The 23,292-nt window shown below is 53.2% G+C and overlaps 3 protein-coding genes across 16 annotated transcripts in view; 2 read left to right on the top strand and 1 right to left on the bottom strand.

Moving 5' to 3' along the window:
• EFR3B (EFR3 homolog B) overlaps positions 1-2,507 on the top strand; it is a 55,818-nt gene extending 53,311 nt beyond the window's left edge. For all 13 annotated transcript variants that reach the window (XM_046939409.1, XM_040698099.2, XM_046939408.1 and 10 more), the window contains one exon: positions 5-2,507. In XM_046939409.1, the coding sequence (XP_046795365.1) occupies positions 5-110 (106 nt within the window). In that variant the 3' untranslated portion in view covers positions 111-2,507. The remainder of the gene's footprint in view (positions 1-4) is intronic.
• Positions 1,107-6,242, bottom strand: POMC (proopiomelanocortin). Of its 2 annotated transcripts, none has more exons than XM_046938958.1 (3): positions 6,184-6,242; positions 4,983-5,440; positions 1,107-4,163 (listed from the first exon to the last, which is right to left on the bottom strand). In XM_046938958.1, exons 2-3 carry the CDS (start codon positions 5,220-5,222, stop codon positions 3,537-3,539), a joined length of 867 nt encoding a protein of 288 aa, XP_046794914.1. In that variant the 5' UTR covers positions 5,223-5,440; positions 6,184-6,242; the 3' UTR covers positions 1,107-3,536. The 2 variants fall into 2 exon arrangements, with proteins under 2 accessions (XP_046794914.1, NP_001385046.1); NM_001398117.1 differs by having other exon boundaries at positions 3,271-4,163; positions 4,983-5,149.
• Positions 6,243-6,811: 569 nt separating this feature from the next.
• Positions 6,812-22,952, top strand: LOC101752065 (angiopoietin-related protein 7-like). Its single transcript, XM_015285195.4, has 6 exons — positions 6,812-13,947; positions 17,694-17,916; positions 18,627-18,764; positions 19,675-19,891; positions 21,120-21,315; positions 21,633-22,952. The coding sequence occupies exons 1-6, from the start codon at positions 13,546-13,548 to the stop codon at positions 21,777-21,779; spliced, it is 1,323 nt and encodes a 440-aa protein (XP_015140681.2). The 5' UTR covers positions 6,812-13,545; the 3' UTR covers positions 21,780-22,952.
• Positions 22,953-23,292: the final 340 nt, after the last annotated feature.

Raw genomic sequence — 23,292 nt, 5'->3', positions numbered from 1 at the left:
TCAGGCCACCACCAAGCCCATCAGGCACCATCACAGCTGCCTACGGCCAGCCCCAGAACCACTCCATCCCAGTGTATGAGATGAAGTTCCCGGACCTATGTGTGTACTAAGGATGGCCGTGCTGGTAGGACAGAGCCTCTGCTGCACAGCTTGTGCCAAAGGACCTCCTGGGGAGAGACTGCCAACCACCTGGAGAAGCGCATCCTTCTGCATGACAGATAGGGACATGGACACTAAGACTACCCCAAGATTCATTGGCACCCCAAACCTGTCTCATGTACTTTCTTTAGTGATCCCCTGCCAATGTTTTGGGGGCAGCTGGTGGTGCAGGAAGGTGTGTCATTGCTCTGACCTCCCTCTCCAGTTTTGTTTTTGGGAAGGGGATAGGAGATGCTCTGGTTCCTGGCAGAGAGCTTTGGGCATGTACATCTTCCCAGTGTAAAGCAAACCTGTTCCTTGGGGAATCCCTCCCCAAATCATCTGTTAGCCATGTTGAGAACCCCTGGCGAGGGTGCAGGGGTGAAGCTGCAGGGTGTGAGATTGTAAAAGGGGATGTGCGGTGCAGCACGCCGGATGCTGGGGCAGCTGTAAAACTAAATCCTGCTGGAGCTCATGCACAAGGGAGATCACTGGAAAGGGTGCAGTCCACACGTCCAGCTCCTGGCCTGTGAGCTGCATCTTCCCAGCAGCTGCCCCAGTGTGTGGCCGGTTGCTCGGGTGCTTCACTCTGGACAAGAGGAGTGCCTGGAGTGACAGGAGGGCAGCAATTGTCCCGTCCCAGTGTTGGGATACACAACAACCTGGCTGGTTCCAGGTCACTTGAAAATGTGATTTATTTGGGAAGACTTTTATTGAGGAGGAGAGCTACACTTGACTTGTCCATGTCATCAGCAGGGTGCTCTTGGGAAGCCCATACAGCAGCCACAGCCAGTGCTTATGCAGTGAGGCACCTGGAGCCACCATAAGTCATGAGTAGCAGCCACATTTGGGCATATCAACACTCTAACCAACTGTTTTCATGCTCTTGGTTTGGGATTTCACAGTGTTAGCATTCCTGTCTGAGGGGAAGATTTTTTTTTTTAACAGAATCCTTTTGGAAAAAAAAAAAAAGGCTTCTGCTGCAGTCAGGCAGCTTTTTGCTGAGCCAAGCATGGAGCCTCCTGCACCAGGACTGCTGTGAAATCCCATGTCACCTCCGGGGCAGCTCCTTTCCTTCCAGCTGGACACACTGCTTCTGACTTCACTGCAGGAAGAGACACAGGAGGATCTAAAACTCAAAACTGGAGGTGTGGGAGATGCTGCCGTGCACAGCAGGGGGACAGCAGGTAAACCCAGTGGTTACAGCGGTGCTGCCTGTGCCCAGCTGGGTTGCTTCAGCGACCACTCATTTCTCTGCCCCTTCTCACTGTAGCTCTTCAGACAGTTATTTGAAGGTGTAATTACACGTTAACATCCTCTTTTTTTCCTCTCTCTTATTTTTTAAGGTTGGTGGCGGGTGCAGTTTGCAGTTGCCCCGAGGTTACCGCTTGTTTGTGTGGTTGTCATGTAATCCGGGTTTAGGAAATGACCTAGCTTAAGAGGACAGGAAAAACAAGGGTTTATTTCAGTCCCTGGGCTGGGATTGCAGCGTGGCTCTGCCTCTGCCAGCCTTGCCCAGAGCCTGAGGCTGTCCCTTGCCACAGCCACTTGTGGAGGTCCCCCCATCTTTCTGCTCCCAGCCTGTCCCTTTTTGTTCCCTTAGTTATGCCTGGTCCTCCTGGAGTTTTGGCTGGGTGAAGTTGTGGAGCTGGCATTGGGAACACGAGGATGCTGCTTGACAAAGGAGGGTTTGCTTCCATAGCTGTGCTAATGAAAAGCAGTAGAAGTTTAGCAAAATGCAGTAGGAAAAGCACTTAACCCCCTAGACTGTGTGTGCATGGGGGGAAGACACTTCGAAACCACTTCAAATTCACAAGGAAAGTGGGAAGATGAGCACAAGGCTTGCTCCTTGGAACCTGGCTGCCACAGGGATGGCACAGGGCATGTCCTGGGGTTCTGTTGCTGCTCAGGGATCCTGGGGCAGGACTGCACCTTATCCCCTGGCTGGGGGTTTTGCTGTGGTCTCTCTGGTCCCAGTGCCGTTCCCTTGCTACGTCCCCCAGCACATCCCCTATTCCCCTCCAAAAGCAAGTGCTGGCTGTGCTCAGCGTTGCATTTCAGGACCCAAACTCCACCTGTAAATGTCCCTGCACACACATACACACACACACACACACACACACACACAGTGTAAGTGACTTGTTTGTACATCACGTTTAGTTTAGATACCGGTGTATGTATAGATGACAAAGTATATTTCTATAAACTTGGCAGTTAGGTGCATGTGTGTGTTTCCATCTCTGTATTTCAGGGCACTGCGTTGTTTCCGTGCGTAGCTGAGGGCAGGAGGGGAGTGGGCTGTGAAAGGGCCGAGATGCTGTTGATATTTCCAGGCACACCCTCCAATAAATGTTGATATTGCCACATTATGGGATCTGCTCTGTTGGCACGTTCATGGCACCTGGGTCTCTGTGAGGCTGGGGGAAATGGTGAGGATTTGTTACTCCTGGCACAGGTTTTGCTCTTGCAGGTGGTTCCACATCCCCAGCTGCTCCCTGCTTTCATTGCCCTTCTGTGCAAATGATTTAGCAACGTGACGTTATAAATGATGTCACTTTCTGTTGTACCCAAGAGTCTTCTGTGTTGCCATTCGATAGGCAATTAATGAGTTTACCTGGGAGATAAGTACCGGGGAAACTGCCTAGGGATGGGGGAGCCTGAATCCCTTCCTTGGGAGTAACCTATGCTGAAATGTAGCCCCACAGCCATCTCCCATGCACAGCCCCAGCGATGCCTTTTTGTCCCCAGCTGCAGGATTTGGGCTTGGAGTTATTCTAAATTTCACTGTTAGATCTGTTAGAACACCTGGAGGTGTTCAAGGGCAGGTTGGATGGGGCCCTGGGCAGCCTGCTCTAGTATTAGGTATGGAGGTTGGCAGCCCTGCCTGTGGCAGGGGGAGGGTTGGAGCTTGATGATCCCTGAGGTCCCTTCCAACCCAAGCCATTCTATGATACGATTCTGTGCTAATCATTAAGGTAGGAAAAGACCTGTAAGACTATCAAGTCCAACTGTCAGCCTGTCACCACCGTGCCCACTGAACCTTGTCCCTGTTTCCTTTGCAAGACACAGCCTCAGAGGCATTGCAGACGCATGGCTAGCTTGCAAAAATTATCTATCTATCTGTCTATATATATGTATATATATATATATATATTTTTTAGAATTCTTTTAATCCATCATTTACAGTATTGTACAGCTTGGTGAAAGTAGGAAAATGACCCAGCGTGAGCACTGCTCACATTGGTGCATTCAGCCCCAACCTGTTGCCGTTCGGTGTCGGGGCAGGAGGGCTTTGGAGGAGTAATTGACGACATAAGGAGCGATCTGTGGATCTCAGTGACACACACATATGGCGGCGGGACACTTAAAGCTGCGTGGGGCCACGTGGGCCGGGCTGCTCACTGACCCTTCTTGTAGGCGCTTTTGACGATGGCGTTTTTGAACAGAGTCATCAGCGGGGTCTGGCTGTGCTCCAAGCTCATGAAGCCGCCGTAGCGCTTGTCCTTCAGCGGCGCGTGCCAGCGGAAGTGCCGCATGCGGTACGAGCCTCCATCCTTCTTTTCCTCCTCGCCTTCCTCTTCCTCCTCTTCTTCCTCCTCCTCGGAGAGGCCGAAGGGGTCCCCATCGGGCGCCATCTCCCTCCGGAACTCCATGGGGTAGCTCTCAGCCGACTCCTCGTCCACCCCGTTGGGGTACACCTTGATGGGTCTCCTCTTCCGCCCCACCGGCTTGCCCCAGCGGAAATGCTCCATGGAGTAGGAGCGCTTCCCTTCCTCTCGTTCCAACCCTTCTCCATCTTCCTCCTCCCCGGCGGGGTGGTGGGGTGACGCGGCAGGCAGGGCGAGGCCGGCCACCTCCTCCCTTTTGTGCCCTCCGCTGCTGCTGTTGCGACGGCCGAACTTGTTCCAGCGGAAATGGCTCATCACGTACTTGCGGATGCTCTCCGAGAGGGGCTGCAGGTGCCCATTGCCCAGGTACACGGGTGCCTCGGCCGACAGCTCAGCACGGCACGCCTTGGCACACGCCTGCATGGGGCGAAATGGAAGCGTAAAATCAGTCAGCTTAGGGAAGACCTCTAAGGTCGCCAAGTCCACCTGTCAGCCCCCCACCACCATGGCCAGTCACTGTGTCCCCAAGTGCTGTATCACGGTTCTGGAGCACCTCCAGGGATGGTGACCCCACCACCCCCTGGGCAGCTGTGCCACTGCAGCAATGCTCTTTCAGGGAAGAGATCTTTCCTAACATCCAACCTGTGGCCATGTGCCTTGGCCATGCAAGTGCCACTCTACGTGTCCCCCCAGGGGGAGCACCCAACCCATCCTATGGGGACGTAAAAGGGGGCATGGACCACCCATGGAGGCTGTGTGTTGGGTCCCCAGAGCATGCTCAGCCCCTGCAGAGGATGAACCATGACCACCATCCCATTACCACTCCCTGATTTCCTGGTTTGTCCCACGTAGGAGGGATGATATCAGTTCAAGAAACTGATTTTACCCAACGTGAAGATGTACTTTATAATGAAAGTGATGAGGCAGTGGAACAGAGAAGCTGTGGGTGCCCCATCCCTGCATGGGGTTTTGGGCAACCTCACCTGGTGGGAGGTATCCCTGTGGCAGGGCTTGGGGCTGGGGGGGCTTTGAGGTCCCTTCCCACCCAAACCACTCTGGGATTCTGTGACTCTACAAAGCCAAAAGGCATGAGCACACCCTAACCCCACAGATCACAGTGCTGAAGGTATCACTCCGCCTCGTGCTGTGTCACCCAGCAGGGACAGCATCCCGTCACCTCCTCCATTTGGGTTAGAAAGCAAACCAAGCCCGGGGCATCCCCACGCTCCCACTTACCAAAACACCAGCCTCGGTGGCCAGGTCCTGGCACTTGCTGTTCTCCCAGCATGGGCCGCTGGCGGTGGTGGGGTGGCACAGCAGCAGCCCCAGCACCACGGGCAGGCTGTGGCACAGCGCGCCCCGCATCCTACTGGCGAGGGGTGGGCACCCAAACTGCGGAGGAGCTATGGAAAAAAAAGGAAAAAAATAACAACTATTTGCCCAAATTTGGGGCTGCTGCTTCTGCTGGGACCGCATCCCCTCCTTCCAGCCCTTTGTGGCTTTGCTGTCGCCATCCTTTGCCTCTGAAATCCCAGGTCCTTTGTCACCTGCGTGAACACCCGGCTTTGCAGGTGACAGCTGCTGCCGTGAGGATTTCTGCCCCTCCTGAGAGCCACGGGCAGACGAGTGATGCTGCAGGGGGAGAGCGCGGTGGAGCTGCCTGCAGGCTGCAGCCCCTGCAAACCCCCCTCGAGCTGAAACGATACATGAAATAACATCAGATCATCGCTTGGGAAGCACTCTGGGAGATGCTGGAGGCGCCGGGGATGCCGGCGTGCTCAGGGATGGCCCCGCTGCTGTGCAAAAGGTTTGCTAAAATGGACCCAGGCTGAGGCTGGAAGCTGAAGGCTGTGCTGCAGGGACTGCTTTGGGTGAGTGCAGACAAGGCGAGGGTTGTGGTGACGGCGGCGGTGCCACGCGGGTGTATCCACGCGCTTTGCTTTGGCCAGACCCAACTCTTTCCCAAGTTGTTTTTAACTTTGTGGGGACTCACGTGGTTCACCTTGGGAGCACCAGGGGAGGAAAACCCCGTCCCACAATTAGAAAACAATAGGCAAATTAAGGAAAATCTCATCCCGCTCCGTAGAGAGTGGGCAGAGCGTGGGTGTGGAGGTGCTTTTTGGTCTTTTGCCCCGAAATCTTGGGAGCAGCTGTCCGGGACCTCCCAGCTTTGGCACAGCTGTGCTGGATCTGCAACTGTGGGGACCACTTCTGTAACACATCGGCATGCAGTAAGCCAAAAAAGAAGAGAATGAAGGGGGGTACAGGCTGGGGGCAGGGATGCACAGAGCATTTTGCGGAGGAGGGTGCTTTATCCCCGTGCTGTCATCCATCTAACCGTGCAACCGACCCACCGCAGCCAAGATTTTGTAAAGTTTCCCCCTCCCGCACCCCCAGAGGAGCCCTTCTGGGCTGTGCTGCATCCCTGAGGTCTTACCTGCGGCGTGGGTTGGAGCGCAGCCACCACCTTCCCCGTCTCCCAGAGAGCGCGTCTGCAACGTCCCCGCATCCCCGCTGCCTTATATACCCCCAGCGCCGTGCTGCAGCCGCCCTCTGGATGGCCCTTGGAGAGGGGGGGGGGGCGGAGATGGGGACGGAGGGGCCCTTCCAGGTAGCGAACAAAAGCAGAGCAGCAAGGGGCACGGTGCAGATGTGGCTGTCCCTGAGGTGGATGGGATTAGCATCTCCCTGCCAGCTGCAGCCAGCCAAGTTTTCCAGGCGAAGCTGCTAATTGCTTTCGGGAACGGAGGGGTTGGACGGAAAGTGCTTTGTTGGGTGTTTGGTGCAGGGGCATCTGTTCCTTTTGGGGATCAGGCGTGGGAGGGCTCCGTGCTCCGATGGGAGCTGGGGGCTTGGGGTTTGCTTTTGGTGGGATAAAGGGATTTTGAATAAACCTATTGGGATGGCACCTTACACAGCCCCCTCCCCATCCACAAACCCCTGGTCTCTCTGCTCCACCAGACTGCTTTTGTCTGCAGATCCCTCTCCTATAGCAAGGAACACAAGGCTTAGCAGGACTCATTTTCTTTAGGGCTCACCTGGGCTGCTTTATGTGTAAAATATAGTGCTGCAGGGGCTGCCAGGAGGCTCCTCCAGACACTGGGGCCAAGCAGTGTGTGGGTGAGCAGAAAGGGTGCTCCCCTCCTGCAATGGGACGTGGGTGCTCCCCTCTTGCCGTGGGATTTGGGTTCTCTCCTCTTGCAATGGGATGCAGGGTGCATGAGGTTGACATCACTTCTTTGGGATGGAGCACAAAGCTCCATCACAGGTTCCATTTCACCCACTCCAGCATTTCAGTTTGCTTCATGCCTTCCCCAGATTCCCCCAGATCCAGGAGACCTCTGTGGCACAAGCAATTCATATCCCTTAACTGTATTATCTGCCTCCACCCTCCCTGGCAGATCCCCTGCTATGCAATATTTTTTCATGACGGAGAGCTATTCTGAATGCTTTATGGCCAAAAAGGAGCTATGATTCCCACTTTAAAAGCTCTTTCATCTTCATTAGGCCTCTCTGAGCCAGTTATTTTTATAAGGAAGAAATCTATTTAGGAAATAGGGAAACTTTGTTGAGGTAAGGCGTTGAGATGAAGGATGCCTCCATGCTCACCAGCTTTGGCACAGCCCTCAAAGCTTGGTCTGAGTCCATCCTCTGAGCTCCCCATGGCACCTCCCAGAAGCCCAGAGGCTCATGATGGTTGGGTTCTCCACACCACGGCCAGGGGCTGTGGGACATCCCCAAAGAGGACCCCCACAGCTTTCCACTCTTTGTGCCAGGGCTCGAGCACCCATCCAGTACAGCAGTGCTGCTGATGGGCAACTCTTGGGCTCCAGGCTGTGCCCTGTGTCCCTGGGCTACCCCAACCACTGTTGAGCAGAGCCCGGTTACATTCCCTTGCACTTCCTGCAGGGATTTATGGCCAAGGTGTGATCCCTCAAGGCCTACTGGGGGTGCTGCTGCTGTCTGAGCATTCCTGGAGCTGGGGCTGGCTCTCTTCTTGGGCAGCATCACCAGCAGCAAGATACAGTCCACAGAATCATAAAGATTGGAGAAGACCTCTAAGATCAAGTCCAGCTGCCAACCCATAACCATCATGCCCACTTACAGAATCATTAGTGTTGGAGAAGACCTTTGAGGTCATCAAGTCTAACTGCTGACCAGCATGCCTACTCACAGAATCACAGAAGCATTAAGGCTGGAAAAGACCTCTTAGACCACCATCAACCCTACCTGAGACCAACTCCAACGCACCCCCACCATGTCCACTAAACCTCAGTGCCACATCTCCACGGCTCTTGAACACCTCCAGGGGCAGTGACTCCATCACTTCACTGGGCAGCCTGTGCCAGTGGCTGACACAGCAAGGCTGGAAGCTGAACTTTGGGATACCTTGGGCAAGGACTGAGGGATGGCTTTGCCATGCTCTTGTCCCCAGGGAGGTGCACCTGCAGGTGAGCAGCTCATCAGCCACATGATTTCTGGCCTTTCCATTTTAATTTGTTGAGCAAGTTGCACCTCTGTGCAAATGAGTTCTGGGCTGGGGTGTGAATTTCACAGCTGTGCTCAAATCCTCGTGGGCTGTGAACAGCAGTGCTGGGGCTGGTAAGGGCCTTCTGACAGCCACGTAGCGCTGCCCAGAGCCACATCCCTCCAGCGTCACGTCTCTGCCTTGCAGCCACATGCTGTGTGCTGCTGGGTCATCCCCATCCCTGTGTAATTTGCCCTTGGTGAAAAATGGTTGTGCTTGGCCATATGTTCACTACCAGAGCAAGAGCAGCTCTGGAAGGGGCTGGGATCCCATCACCAGCCTCTTGCTCCTGAGGTCATCGGATTGAAGTCAGCATGAAGGCGCTTGGGCATTTGGTTAGGAAGAGGCAAACAAAGGCATGTGAGGCTCTAAAGTGTGTGAGAGGATGCTCTGCATCACTGAGCAGCTCCCAATGGACCTGCTGGTCCCTCAGCAGTGATGAGTATCCATGCAAAAGGGTAAGGAGTCTGACAGCCTGCTCCATGGGAAGCCCTTTCCAAGGTGCCACTCACTCCAATCCAGCAGCTGTTAATGACAGAAGGTAGTCATTAACTACTGCACTTTGCTTTTAGGCTGAACTCTGCTCACTTCAGCTCCTGGATTTGGAGCTGTCCTGCTCTGTACAGTGCTGGGGTAGCCCAGGGCAGAGCTATCCTGGGGGGAAAACTGGGTGAGGTGGAATCAGGAACCCCAAATTGCCCTGTTATGTATTTTGCCTAATCACACATTTTCTTCTCTCCTTCCTGCTGTCTTTCTTCTCCTTTTTGCACTGGTTGCATCCTGACGACACACTTACCAGGCACAACGAAGCTGTGATGCATGTACACGCCTGCACGCTTTGCCCTGTGTTCACACACGTTTGCACGCCTGGAGCCAAATCCCTGATTACTGCCCGTGCCCCTAAGAGGGATTACAGCTTCTTAGGGGGGATCTGGCTGTGGGTAGGGGTTAGAAACCTGGCAGGAACTTCCTTCCTGTAGCTCAGTTCCTACACCGTATTCCAGCATTCCAATTGTACCCAGCTCTGTCTCTATTCCACTCCTGTCTGCTTCCAGATGGAGCATGGGGAGGGTGCCCAAAGCCAACATTGGTGGCTGGGGTGATCCCAGCTGTGTGACTCTACACTAGGGGTCTGGAAGCAAAGTGGGTGGCAAAGCTGATGGCAAAACCAATGGTAAAGCTAGTGGCCAAGGCTGATGGCAAAACTGCTGTGGCAGCACAGCCTGGCCTGTTGTTCAGCACTGCAGCAGACTGGGTGGCACTCGGGTGGCAGATCTGCAAGGACAGTGATGCTGACCATGTCCTCAGTCCTAGCAGTGGGTTTGAGGCTGGACAAGGGTGGGTTTGGGGAGCTGGGAGAGCCCTGGGACATTTAGCTCTGAAGTGGCTCCACGTCTGCTTTTCCTGCTTTGAGATGGGCTGGTTTATCCTCTCCAGGAGGCCAAGGTAGGGTCAGGGGATGCTGAATTTCGGGGTTCCCCAGGAGATCTCTTTGCTCCATGAGATAGGAATGAGAAATGGAAAAGCATGATTTTTTCTTTTAACATTTCCTCCTCAAAGAGAGATGTCTCCACACTGAGGGGTGTTGAAGGCCGGCCATGGGCTCAGCAAGGCTGTAGGACAAGGGGGGGGACAGTGGGGACCTCACATCCTGGAGAAATTAATATGGTGCTTCTCTGAGCTGTGATCAGTGTCAGCTCTGCTGCCCAAAGAGGATGGGGACCACTGTCATGGATGTTGCCAGAATTAGGGATCTCCAGTATGAGGACTGAACCTGGATGGTTTGACCTGCACAGCCCCATCCACTGCTCTTTGTACAAGGGTATGAATTTGGGATGGCTCAGGAAGAGCAGAAGCTGCCTACAGAAATAGCATGTGTTAAGGAGGATTGAGAAGAAGGCATGGTGGTGGCACAGGCTTCATGATGACCCTTAACAGCTTCTTAATGTGCAATCTGCATCGATGGCTTTGGGAGCATGTAGATGTGGTTCAAGAAAGATGGAGATGCGGCACTGAGGGATGTGGTCAGTGGGCCTGGTGGTGATGGTTTGAGGTTGGACTTGATGATCTCAGAGGCCTTTTCCAACCTGAATGATTCTGTGATTCTATGATTCTATGAAAGAGTTGGCCAAGGGGTCCCAGGTGTTGGCTTCAGTTGACCCTGTGCCATCAGAGAGGCTACAGCTGACGTATATCCACGAACGTGGAAAGGGTGCTGGGGACAGCGAGCCAAGCGCTCAACCTTGGGCATTTCAGAGCTTCATGGTTATGACTATGCACATCATCTGGGCTCCCATTGAATTCCTCCCCCCCCTCCCCTTCCCTCCTCACTAAATGCTCCCCGAAGAGCTCAGACATCAATCGAAGGCAGTCGAAATGGCTCTGCTTTGTCTCCCTGAAGAGGCAGCTCCAGCGCAGCCCTGCCCGGCCGCCGGCCGCCCCACAGCCTCGTGCAGGGCCCATTTTCACATCTCCCTTTGTGAAGGAGAAGCCTTGAGCTAAACGGCACTCAAGGGGCATTGAACGAAATGTTCGTTCGCCTCTTCCATGTGGCACTCAGCGCCCGTCTCCGCCTCTGACGCTAATGATCCGGATGAGTTTTTTCCGAGTATAATGGGGAAAAGAAATGAAAGGCAAAAGGGCTGGGGGAAGGGAGGTGAGATCCATTTAGAAGCCCAAACATTCAAGGGGAAAGTGGCTCCTGAGTGGCTACACAAAGGCCTGGCTGTGCCCGGCTCCGTCCTTCCTCCGACTCGCCTCCCCCGCCACCTCTGGCCCCGCGGTGGGACCAGCGGGATGAGGATAATGGATTGCATTATCAGCAAGCACGTTAAATGTCCATCCACTCATGTGCAATAAAAAGAAGCTGGTCTTTAGCTAATCGCACTGGAGGAGCTCTCAGCTGGGGTTTGAGAGCGAAATGTTTCCCATGGTCTCCCACCCCAAGACTGCCCCATAAGGAGCTGGCTGTGGGGTGTGATTTCTCCCCTTATTTCCATAGAATTATAGAATCATTATGGTTGGAAAAGACCACTAAGATCATCTAGGCCAACCAACAACCCGTCCCCACCATGCCCGCTAGCCGTGTCCCTTGTCTACTAAACCATGTCAATAGGAATCCTGCCATCACATCCCATCCTACCACAGCACCCTGGCTCTCTCCTGGGGGTGGCTCTGGAGGGAGAATATCCACACCTGAGCGGCAGAGTAGCGGCTTTCATGGTGGAATTTGCTATTGCAGTGAAGAAATGCATCTTGAATAGCAGCAGCAGAAAGTCTCCATATCCATTTGAGGACCAGTGGGATGTTCTTGACAGCAGCCAAGGTAGCATTTTCCCATTAAGCAGATGTTTCTCAGCTCAGGGACCTATATTCTGGGGGGGATAAAGTGGTTCAATTTCTCCTGCCCCCACCCAGGATCATTACCTTCCCCAGAGAGGGAAGATGCTCGCAGTCCTCAGCGTGGTGTCACGGGCTAGGTGTATGCAGGGCACCTTCCTCCCAAAGGGATGTCTCCTAGAGCCAAACTTCTTGATTTGCATTGAAATAAATGCTCCGGCTGGTTCAGGCAGTGCGTCCTCCCTGCCTCGCTGGGACACTGATGCTGCAGCACATGTGTGCCCAAGAGGTGACAAGTCTTCCAAAGGACCCTCACACAGCCTTTTGAAGGACTCATGAGGCTTAACATGTCTCCAAACCACTTGAGCAGATGTTTGCTGGTGAACCTGCCCTTCTCCAGGCAGTTACTGTGCTTTTGGAGGCCATCTGATCATCTCCTTTGTGAGGATGAGCCTGTGAATATCACCTGGAAACTCTTTGTGAAACGAAGAAAACCCAATGCCATTTGTCCAGTGTGGAAACCTCTGGTTCCAGCTTACATTCCTGCATCAGAATGATTAGCATATTTGATTAAGCAAGCCTGCTGACATTTCTAACTAGTTAGATAATCAATCAAGGAGAAGCAGAAGGATCAGAACTGCCCACTCCCCCCAGAGAGATGCACACAAATAGATTCATGCAGCTGGCAGAGTTTGTGTGCAGGGCAGCAGGAAAGCCCAGGGAGCAAGAGGGCTTTTTACAAAAATGAGGAGGCTAGAACATCCAATAAATGGAGCTGCTCCAGGCCCTGAGCCTCCAGCCGCTCTATGGGGGTCCTCTGCTCTCCCGAAATGCTGGCACGTGTCAGGTGGATGCTGGAAGAAAGGATGAGCCAGCTGTCTGCTCAGAACCCATCATGAAGATTGGTTGGGGGTTCAAGGAGCAGGGAGCCATGCCCTCCTGCCGAGATGTTGGCTTAATCCCCTGTATGCTGATAAGGTCACGCCAGGACCTGTGCTCCTCCCTCCCGTGCGCTGTCTGAGTCTGGTGGCTCTCTTGGCCCTATTTATAGTGCGGTGAGAGGATCAGGGGGAATCAGTGCCCAGCGGCCCCCGACGCTCACCCCACTTCCCGCAGACAGTCCCTGCTTGCTGCCTGCTGCCGGAGCACCAAAGCAGCCCTTGTGAAGGTATGTGCTGGCACCACGGGCATGGGGTGCCAAGGGGAGCCAACCGACCACATCTCCATTCCCAGAAGGATGGGATGGGGATGGGTTTTTTTTGTTGAGAGAAAGCTGCGGAGCAGGGCTGTGGTGTGGTGGCATGGTGGGGAACCCCAGTGTTGGGCAGCTTTGGCTGATTTCTCTGGATAAAGAGACAAAGTTACATATTTGTCTCACACTGATGGTGGCAAGGTCACCGTCCCACCATCAACCCTTGGACCTGAGGTCACCTGGATTAATAAACCCATAGCCATGGGGAAACAGTGACCTCAGCAAGGCCATCTAGCCACCCCTAGGGATGGGTTGGAGGTCTAACCCTGCCCAGGTATTGTGTTGGATATTATGAGTCATCGTTAGAGCCCCAGATCCATGTCCTGAGTCTCTGGGGTGCAACAGAGGTGGTTGGAGGGGGCTGGGAAGGTGATGGACCTTGATATGCTGAGTGGAGGGCAGCGTGATGGGTTGGGTTGGATCAGGCTGGATTGGATTGCATTGGGTTGAATTGGATTTGGTTGGGTTGGATTGGATTGGATTAGATTGGCTTGGGTTGAGTAGTGTTGAGTTGTGTTGGGTTGATTAGGTTGCTCATTCTTTGTCCCTGCCAGCCCTGGTCCACATTTCAAAGAGTGTCGAAGCAGCGGGATGCTCAGAAAGACAACATCTCCCCAAGCGTGGTGCTGCATACACATAAAGCCCTGTGCAAGCTGGTGACAGGGCCATCCCCGGGGACCATGCTCAGCATCCCGATGGAGCTCTGCCCCAGCACTGGCTTTGCTGAGGCACGTTGGCTCTCCCTCCTCTTCCTGGCCGCACTGAGTGTCCCCTCACTGCCAAAATCCCTGCCTGCAACGTATGGTGACAATGAAGGGCCCCAGGAAGGCACAGGTTTGATTCAATGTGGGGAGTACAGCAACCAGGTGCTGCCCAATGGCCGCTGCAAGATTGTGGCCACGCTGCCCCAGGGGGATGAGCAGCGGTGCCCAGACATGTTCCGCTGTACCGACGAGGTGTCCTATTGGCTCCATGAGAATGAGGAACGCAAGCAGCAGATCCTGGAGCTGCGGGAGCTGATCTCAGAGCTGCAGGAGGAGCTGAGAAACCACCGACATCGCATCAAGGTCCTGGAGCTCCAGGTAAAGCTGTCCTTGGTAGGTCTCCTCTGTGTGGCACTTCTGGTTGCAGGGAGAGGGTGCTGGGAAGCTCATAGTGTTGTTGTGGCCACACATAGGGATATCCATTAAACCCCTCTTACTGTGCTGGCTCAGAAGCCTTCCAGGGCTAATCTCTTTTATCACGAGCCACAAGTCCTCTGGTGTTTTATCCATGGCCCTGATGTGAGACGAGTAAGACCTCCACCTCTGAGCTTGCCTAGAATGGGTTGGCGTTGCGGATCCATCCCATTGTCCATGGACAAAACCAACTAGAGCTGAAATTTTAGGTAGCCAGAGAGGAAACACATCTTAAGAGGCCATGGTTGAAGCAGATCCCAGGTGTCCAGGGCTGAGCTCCCTGTGTAACACAGGGCAGGGAACTGCAGTGAGCAATGAACGATTTGGGTGGAAGCATACTGTGTAAAACTCAACAACTGCAAGCAAGTGTTGTCTCTGGGAGAGGTGAGGTCTGATACGGGCTGGCTCTAAGAACCAGCCTCACCAGGCTCACCAGTCACCAGTGACTCACGCGCTGTTTGGCTTCGTCTCCTCCTTGCCCACACCCTTCCCTTGGGCTCCCTCATTGCAAGGCTTCCCCTTCCCAGGCTTGGTGCACTCACGTGGGGCTTTGTTTCCATACCTCCCTCCACAAAGCCTTCTCATCTGCCCCACACAGGGCATGAGTCACAGTTTTTCCATATGCCAGATACGTGCAACTGTAGGTCCACGTGAGAGACCCAAATCTGTGTCTCTTGCATACTGTGGCCATTCTTGCCATCTGCCCTTTCGGGACCATGATGTTTCCTTCTTGCAGACCAAAGCTCCCTCCTGCACCCACCACTGTGGCCCACCTGGGGAGACCTCACTCACCCCTTCTCCACTTTTCTTCCTTCTCCTCACACTGGGACCAGAAAAGATCTTCCAGCCTTCACTTCTCATGCCCATGCCCTGGTGACATCCAGTCCTTTAGGACTGTTCACCCCATTCTTCCCCAGTCCCAGCTTAAAGAGGATAGATTTAGGTTGGGTATAAGGAAAAAGCCTTTTACAGTGAGGGTGGTGAGGCGCTGGAACGGGTTGCCCAGTGATGTGGTTGATTCCTCATCCCTGGAGACTCTCAAGGTGAGGCTGCACCAGGCCCTGGGCAACCTGATGTAGCTGTGGTGTCCCTGTTCACTGCAGGGGAGTTGGACTGGATGGCCTTTAAAGGCCCCTTCAAACTCTAGGATTCTATGATTCTAAGAAAAACTGTGGAGATGTGGCCCTGAGGGACATGGTCAGTGAGTGTGGTGGGGGTGGGCTGGGGTTGGACTTGATGATCCTGGTGGTCTTTTCCAACCTTAATGATTCTATGATTCTTTAATTCTGTGCTTGGAAGAGCTTAGATATGGAGCAGTCCTGCAGACACCATGGTGGGCACCACCATTAGAGCTCACGTAAAACAAATGGCCTCACCCTATTCCTCCTCCCTGAATGGGTGAACTCACTGGGAAAATGCAAACACTCCCAGGTCCTCCCAACTGCTGTTGTTTAGACCTCATCCACATGCAAAGACACAGCCACTGTGACCTAAGCCTGTGATCCCTGTGTCTACTCCAAGAACCATAGAATCACTCAGGTAGGAGAAGACCTCTAGGATCCCCAAACCCAACCCCAGCCCACCCCACCATGCCCACTGCCCACGTCCCTCAGTGCCACATCCCCACGGTTCTGGAACCCCTCCAGGGATGGTGACCCCACCACCTCCATGGGCAGCTGTGCCACTGCAGCACTGCTCTTTCTGAGAGGAAATGTTTCCCAGTATCCAACCTGAACCTCCCCTGGCACTACATGAGGCCATCACCTCTCCTATCAGTTATCCACTTGATAATTCCTGTGCTTTTGCACTTAGTTTATTCTGCCTTTCCCTGTTAATTGCTGTTTTTTTTGCACAGAATAGTCCTTCACCAGATAGCACAACGAAGGGAATGCTTTCTTGGGAGCAGTTGGTTGATGGGAACACCTCTGGAGCAGCTGCAAATAATAGAATTCCCCCTACCCACACCTAGAGTGTATCATATAATGGTCTCCATGGGATCCAATAGATCCTGTAGAGATCTGAGCAGTGACCGTGGAGACACTAACACTGCTGGGGCTCCTTGGATGTCTCCTGGAGACAGGAATGAACTGGGAGAGCTTGTTTCTATTTAATGGAAGCCCATGTGGGCAACAGTGAAGGGGCTTTGTCTGCTGTGGGGTGCTGCTGGGCTCCTCACCCTACTGGGAGAGCAGAGGGCTGCAGGGGGCACACAGGCATCCCCAGGCAGTCTCCAGCTCCACCGAGGTGTCCCCAGGAAGGTCACACCTTAAGAACAGTGCCACCAAGGTACAGCCACATGGGAGAGGAGGATGGCCTCCGGGATCTTCTGAGGTCCCTTGGTTGGAAAGGACCCTGAGCAATTGCAGCTGGCTTTGCATTCAGCCTGATTCCCTGCTCTGTCCACCGCGCAGCCTGGACAGGTCTCTCCTCATCCCTTCCTCCCACCCAGGAGCTGCTGCTCCCTTAATCCACCGTCATAAATCACCTCCTGCTGGTTTGTCATCAGTATTTCTCCTGGAGCTTGGCGTGGGCTTGTCCATCCGAGCAGTCATCTCTCTGAGCTCTGCATCCCAAGGTGATGGAGAGCAGCTCGCAGCTCCTCCCACCATAAGGGGGACACCAAAACGGGTCAGAATGAGTGGTCCCTTCTCTGCCTCAGGATGAGTCCCACAAAAACCCGTCACCAGCCACTGTCTGGGAGGGAGCATCATGGGTTTACTTGCAGAGCTGCTGCGTGGGTGCAGGCTGCTGTTGTCGGTCACAGCTCACAGAGCAGAGCTGATGTATGTGAGAGAGACAGAGATATTGCAGCCCCGATAAGGAAAGCACCACGTCGTTGCATGCCATAATTCCCATTTTGCTGCCACTGCTTGGGATCCTATGGGCAGCACATGGGTGGGCATGTTTGCAGGGCCAGGCAATGCTCGGGTGGCACTGGGAAGGATGCTATCTTGAGTTATTGGTACCAAAACCCACAGTGTTGTACCATCTCCTGGGAACAGCAAGCCACAATGTGTCCTGGCAGCAGTGGGTGGCAGGGACCGAGCTGTGAGCCAGGTCCTTGGGAAGAAAACACCTTCTGGCTGCATGACCCCCTTCTAGCTGAAGGAGATACACCTGCTGTGGTTCTGTAGGTAGCTGGGCATGCCCTTAGGGTGATGGTGTTGGGAGATGACCACGATACTGGGTCCCACAGGGCAGGAGGGGAAAAGGGGAGGCTGGGGGAGGAGCAGCATCCCTGCAGTGCAGGTAGAGGGCTGGGGGCTGCCGAACCCCAAAGGGATGGATGGTGCAGGGGTAGGGAGGGTATTTCAGCTTGGCTGCTGCAGGGTTTGGAGGGGCTGCCTAAAGCCTGCTCTGCCACCTAATGGGCAGCAAGGAGCTCCGAGCAAGGCAGGCGAGCACCACTGGAGTGACTGCATCTGGACAGTGTTTTAGATGGCAGACCCTATGATGGTGGGGTTGTAGGCTGGAGGATACCTGGGGAGCAATCCCATGTGCTTGCACTGCTTTGGCAGCACTAGGTTTGCCTATGTGCAGCCTGCTTAGGGAGACAGCAAGGCTGTGGGCCCTGCAATGGGCTGGGGGCTGCAGAATGAGGATGAGACCATCAGCACATCCTCCTCACCCATGTGTATCCATATTTGCAGCATGAAGAGGCAGCTGGGAGGAACCACAGTCTGGAGCAGCGAGTACAGGACCTGGAGCAGAGGTACAGCGAGGCCAGCACCCTGCAGCACATCCAGGCCACGCTGCTCTACGACATGCAGGCACAGATCAACAACATCTCCGTGCTGACCGACTGGGTCTGGCGCAACCCCACCTGCCTCAACCCTGCTGAGATGAGGCTGCAGGAGGAGATGGAGCGGCCAGGTGATGGGGAGGTGCTGGGGTGGGGGATTCACACTCGTGGGGTAGGGAAAAGGCCTTAGGTCACAGAATCCCAGGGCAGTTTGGGTTGGAAGGGAACTTAAAGGCCATCCAGTTCCAAACCACTTGTCTTTTGCCACCCACTAGATCATGCTGCCCAGGGCCCCATCCAACCCAGCCTCGAGCACCTTCAGGGGTGGGTCACCCACAGCTCTCAGGTCAGCAGTGCCAGGGCCTCACCACCCTCTGAGTACAGAATTTCCTCCTAACATCAAATCCAAGTCTCCCCTTTTAGTTTCAAACCATTCCCTTTTGTCCTGTCCCTATCAGACCACATAAAAAGTCCGTCTCCATCTCTTTTTATCATCTCTCTTTAAATGCTGAAAGGAGCCAGCGTCTGCCTTTCAGACCAGGAGCATCCACTGGATGACTCATGTGTTGCACACGCAGGAGCCACTAATGGCTTTCACCTACCAACCTTGATCCGATCTCAGCTGGTGACGTCAGGGGCAAAGGCGTGTTACTCCTTCCTGAGCCAACTAGTCTGAGACTTTTCCATTGCGCTGGTGGAAAGCTCTTTGGGCCATTCATGTCATAGTTGAGAGGATGGGAACAGTTCCAGCAGGGCTGGCTTCCAAGCGCCTCCGTGCCCTGTGCTCCTCTCTTCTCCATTTGATGTGCTGAAAACCACATCTCTCTGCTTTCTCGCTCAGATATGAGGCACGTCAGGAACTGCCCCATTGACTGCGCTTCTGTTTACTACAATGGGCTCCGGAGATCCGGGATCTACAGCATCATGCCCTCTGTTGGAGGGATGCCCATTGAAGTGTTGTGTGAAATGGACACCGAAGGTACTGCACCTACACCATCTTCCAGCACAGCTCTGGGTGGGGGCTGCCTAACCCAAGAGTCTTATCTTATCTGAGCTGTTTGGGGATTATATTACAGTCAGAGAGAGCAGCATCTCCAGAAGGGCTCAACCACTCTACTGGTGAAATAAGGGGTTTGGATGAGTCTTTCTAACCAGATACTATGGCTCTCCCATGGATATTTTTGTGTATGAGGCCTCCCAGACCCTTGACTGTCTAATTATCTATACACAACATATCACTCTCATCCCTAGGCACAAACTTACTCTCAGAATTAGTTTACAATACTCACGTTTTGTAAGAATACTGTCAACTGACAGGAAAATGTGGTGGATGGTCAGTTCTTTGTCCCGCGGATCTTCTCTAGATAGGATGGATGTGTCACATCAACGCATCCCATGCTGGAGTGTCACGTGGGAGGGGTTTGACTGCCCACACGAAGGCAAGTCGCTTATGGGGGAACATTAGCTCAAAGGATCTGCACGTGATGGCAGCTCTGGGATATGAGTGCTCGTTAAGAAGCAGACTGTTCTGACAATGTGATCTCTATTATGTCATTACTACAATTTGCATGACCATCGCCACAATCTTGGGCACCGCAGGGTGGCAGCAATGTATGAACAGCAAATGAAAACACGGCCCCAGTCCTTTCCTAAATCTTACAGTACTGGGATGAAATGAGAGAGGAGAGAGGGATTTGGACAGATGGGAGAGCAGATGGGGACAGTGAGACAATACTGTAAGAGAGCTCATGTGCCTCTATGGTGCTGTGGGAACAGTACATAATAATCTCCATGCTTCAGGAGACACCAACAGATGGGTCCTCAAAGATGTCACTGTGTGCTGGCATTGGGACCCGCAGACATTCCCCTTTTGCTTTCTTCCCTGGCAGGTGGGGGCTGGACAGTCATCCAGAAGCGTCAGGATGGCTCAGTTGATTTTAATAGGACCTGGAATGAGTATAGGGAAGGCTTTGGGGACCTGAATGGTGAGTTCTGGCTTGGCAATGAGAACATCCACAAGATAACGAGCCAGGGAGACTACTCTCTGCGTATTGACCTGGAGGACTGGAACAACAAACACAAGCATGCCTTCTACCAGATCTTCAGGTAGGCTTTCCCTGGTTCTTGGTAGATGCAAACAGTTCTATGCCAGAAGACACTCAATGACAGGACAGGACAAGAGGTAATGTCCTCAAGTTTTGTTCAGGTTGGATGTTAGGAAACATTTGTTCTCTGAATGAGTAGTGCTGCAGTGGCACAGCTGCCCATGGAGATGGTGGGGTCACCGTCCCTGGAGGTGTTCCAGAACTGAGGAGATGTGGCACTGAAGGACGTGGTTAGTGGGCAATATTGGTGGTAGGTGGACAGGTGGACTTTATCTTAGAGGTCTTTTCCAACCTGAATGATTCTGTAAGACTTTCAGGTATGGGAACCCCACTGTGGGACAGTCCCCAGCAGCTAAGAGGTGATTCTGCTCAGACTACCAATCTCAGTGTCAAAAACAGGGGCTTGAATCCTGTGGTTTTTCTGGGCAGGTTCTCCAGCACCTCCATTCTTTGGAGCCATGTTTTCATCTTTACCCCCTGTATTCAGGGTTTTCACCTGTTGGATCTGACGTAATGTTCTTCAGTGTCTACAGCATTTTCCCTCCTCTGGTGTTTGTATTACCCACACCACATCAGCCACATCCTCTCTTAAGCAGAGGTGACCAGGTGGCTGTCCCAGACGAAATACTTCCTTCTCTCAGCTGGAAATAGTTGTGGGTGACTGTGGAGTAGACTGCCATGGGAGGGTGTGCAAGGCAGCATGGAACATTTGGAGCTTGTGGGCTTAGAGTAGACACCAAAATAGCTGAATCTAGTTAAAAACAAAACAAAACATTGCCTGAAAGTGCCTTGGAGCATCCTCTGCCATCAAACACGTGCTCTGAATGGTCACCCTGACCCTTCTCATCAGGTGTCTTGTGCAATGGCAGTGACCTTCAACCCTTGCTATCCCAGGGCTAATTACTAATTGTCTCAGTATAGGTGAAGAATAAGATGCCTGCTTTGTGGAGAGGAGGCAGTACAGTGTAATGAGGGAACTGTCTTGCCAAAGCTGCCGAAGCCCTTTATTGTGGTTTCAGAGGCACAGTCTGCCCAGCTCAGACCTATAAGAGTTGCCCTGAGTCACAACACAAGCATGCACATCCCACAGAATGGAGAAATGCGATGTCTTTGGCTTTTAGAGGTGATGAATCACAGCGGGGATCATGGCCAGAGCAGCTCAGTGATTGCTAGGTGTCCCCACCAGGAATGCAGGCTTTGCACTCCACACCTGCATCCTTTGCTTGCAGCATTGAGGACGAGGCCAACTCTTACCGCCTGCACGTGGACGGGTTCAGTGGGACGGTGGAGGATTCCTTTGCCTGGTACCACAACAAGAGGAGCTTCAGCACGCCCGACTCGGGGAACATCTGCGCTGAGATCTCCCATGGGGGCTGGTGGTACCACCAGTGCTTCTTCTCCAATCTCAACGGGGTGTACTACAAGGTGAGGCGCAGGGGCGAGGAGCCAGGTGTTAGCACACAGAGTGCTTTTTCAGTGCCATGGGCCAGACACGAGCATTAAGACACCGTGGCTTGGGACCTCATGATGGAAACCCGCGGCGCGGGTGATTCATGCGACCTGAGTTGCCATCTCCACTGGGAGCATTTGAAAAATGTTGAGCTTTGCGTGCTCTTGTCACCGCATCGCCATTAAGCTCTTTGCTCAGTGTTTCAGAGCAATCCTTTTTCGGATGCTCCCATTCCGGATGACACTTCTATGCATTTCTCATGCCTGACCATCACTCTTTCTCTGCGTCCCAGGGCGGCCGATACTCCATTAAGAACCGTAAGATCCTCGGGCCGGATGGCGTTGTGTGGTACTCATGGAAGGACACAGACTACTACTCCCTGAGGAAGGTCGTCATGATGATTCGACCACGCACTTTCCGGCCCCACATCTCCCCATGAAGGAGCCATGGGCATTCTTCAGTCCACCTTGGGCTGGAAATAGCTTGTTGTGAGGAAAAACTGGAGACCCCCAAGGAGCCGAGCCACCATCCTTCCTGAATTGAACCAACAGCAGAAGTGTCAAGGCCTTCAGCAAGTGACTGGGGGATAAAAGCTCTTCCGACACCACGGAGGTGGGTGATGAGAATGGCTTTGCAGAGATGAGCATGGAGCTCGCTGGTTCTCCAGGTAGCATCAGTCCTTGGTGTGCTTGGGCTTCCTCGGGGCCCGAGCCCCAGTCTGGACATTGGTTTTGGCTGGGTGGTGGGGGCTCACATTGAATGGAGATGCTGAGCACTCTGGATGCAAATCTGACAGTGATTTCAGGCCAGGAATCCTGCGGACATTTTCCACATAGGATGTGACTGACCGGTTTTTTCTCTGTAAAAGATGAGCATCTCTCTGGGCATGGCTGTTTCTGTGTTCAGGTGGCCATGTGTGTATTTAGTACTGAAGATCCACCACTATCACAACAGGGATGTCCTAGGGTGGGTTGAAGGTGCTAAGACTGCCCTGGGGATGTGGGGAAACCAACGTGTGTAACCCAGAGATGGATTAGTGGGAAAAATAGAAGGAAGGAAGAATGGAACAGATTGCCCAAGGAGGTTGTGGATGCCCCATCCCTGGAGGCATTCAAGGCCAGGCTGGATGTGGCTCTGGGCAGCCTGGTCTGCTGGTTGGCGACCCTGCACATAGCAGGGGGTTGAAACCAGATGGTCACTGTGGTCCTTTTCAACCCAGGCCATTCTATGATTCTGTGACTCTATGAAGGTCTGCAGCGGTCCTTGCTTCTGTAGCAGGGATCATTTAGCTGCAACAATTACACTCCAAATGAAAGGACTGAAGAACCAAATTGTTGTCCACTTTCCATTTTCCACTCTGTTTTCACCTTTCCACCCTTTTGCTGGCAAGGAACTTCTGGTGAACTTTCTATCCACCTCAAAAGTGGTCTGCAGGGATGGTTGCGTATGATTTTAAGTCTTCTTTAACTGCCTTACTCTGATAAGGATTGTCACTGTTCTCTCTTAATTTTTGTAGCCACCTTTCAAGCATTCTAAAAATGAATACCTCCATGACAATAAAACAGTATTATTTGTCGTTCCCTCTTTGTGGTTTGCCTAGGTAGCCTTTTATGGCAGTTGTTTCCAAGACGGATGGTGTTTGGGAGTTGCAGTGGAATGTTCTATGCCGCTGTTGTGCCATCACGTGGAGGGAGCACTGTGGCACTACCAGTGATGGATGGAGAGCTTTCTTGCTTCATGACATGAGTGTCTTGCTTGGCACCATCCCTTTAGGGTCCTACCTTTGTACTGCAGGCCATGATATCCACTGATTAACCGATATTCTACTAAGAAACTAATAAATTACTCCACCATTGCCCTTTTAATTTAGCTGACCCCATTATAGTGCTGTCTAGAGTGAGATGGGGCAGGAAATTGAATTGACAGAGCCTCACTGAGTGGCAGACACTCTG

This window comes from Gallus gallus, chromosome 3, assembly GCF_016699485.2.
Source record: "Gallus gallus isolate bGalGal1 chromosome 3, bGalGal1.mat.broiler.GRCg7b, whole genome shotgun sequence".
Lineage (NCBI taxonomy): Eukaryota > Metazoa > Chordata > Aves > Galliformes > Phasianidae > Gallus > Gallus gallus.
This window is presented reverse-complemented; position numbering and strand designations above follow the sequence as displayed.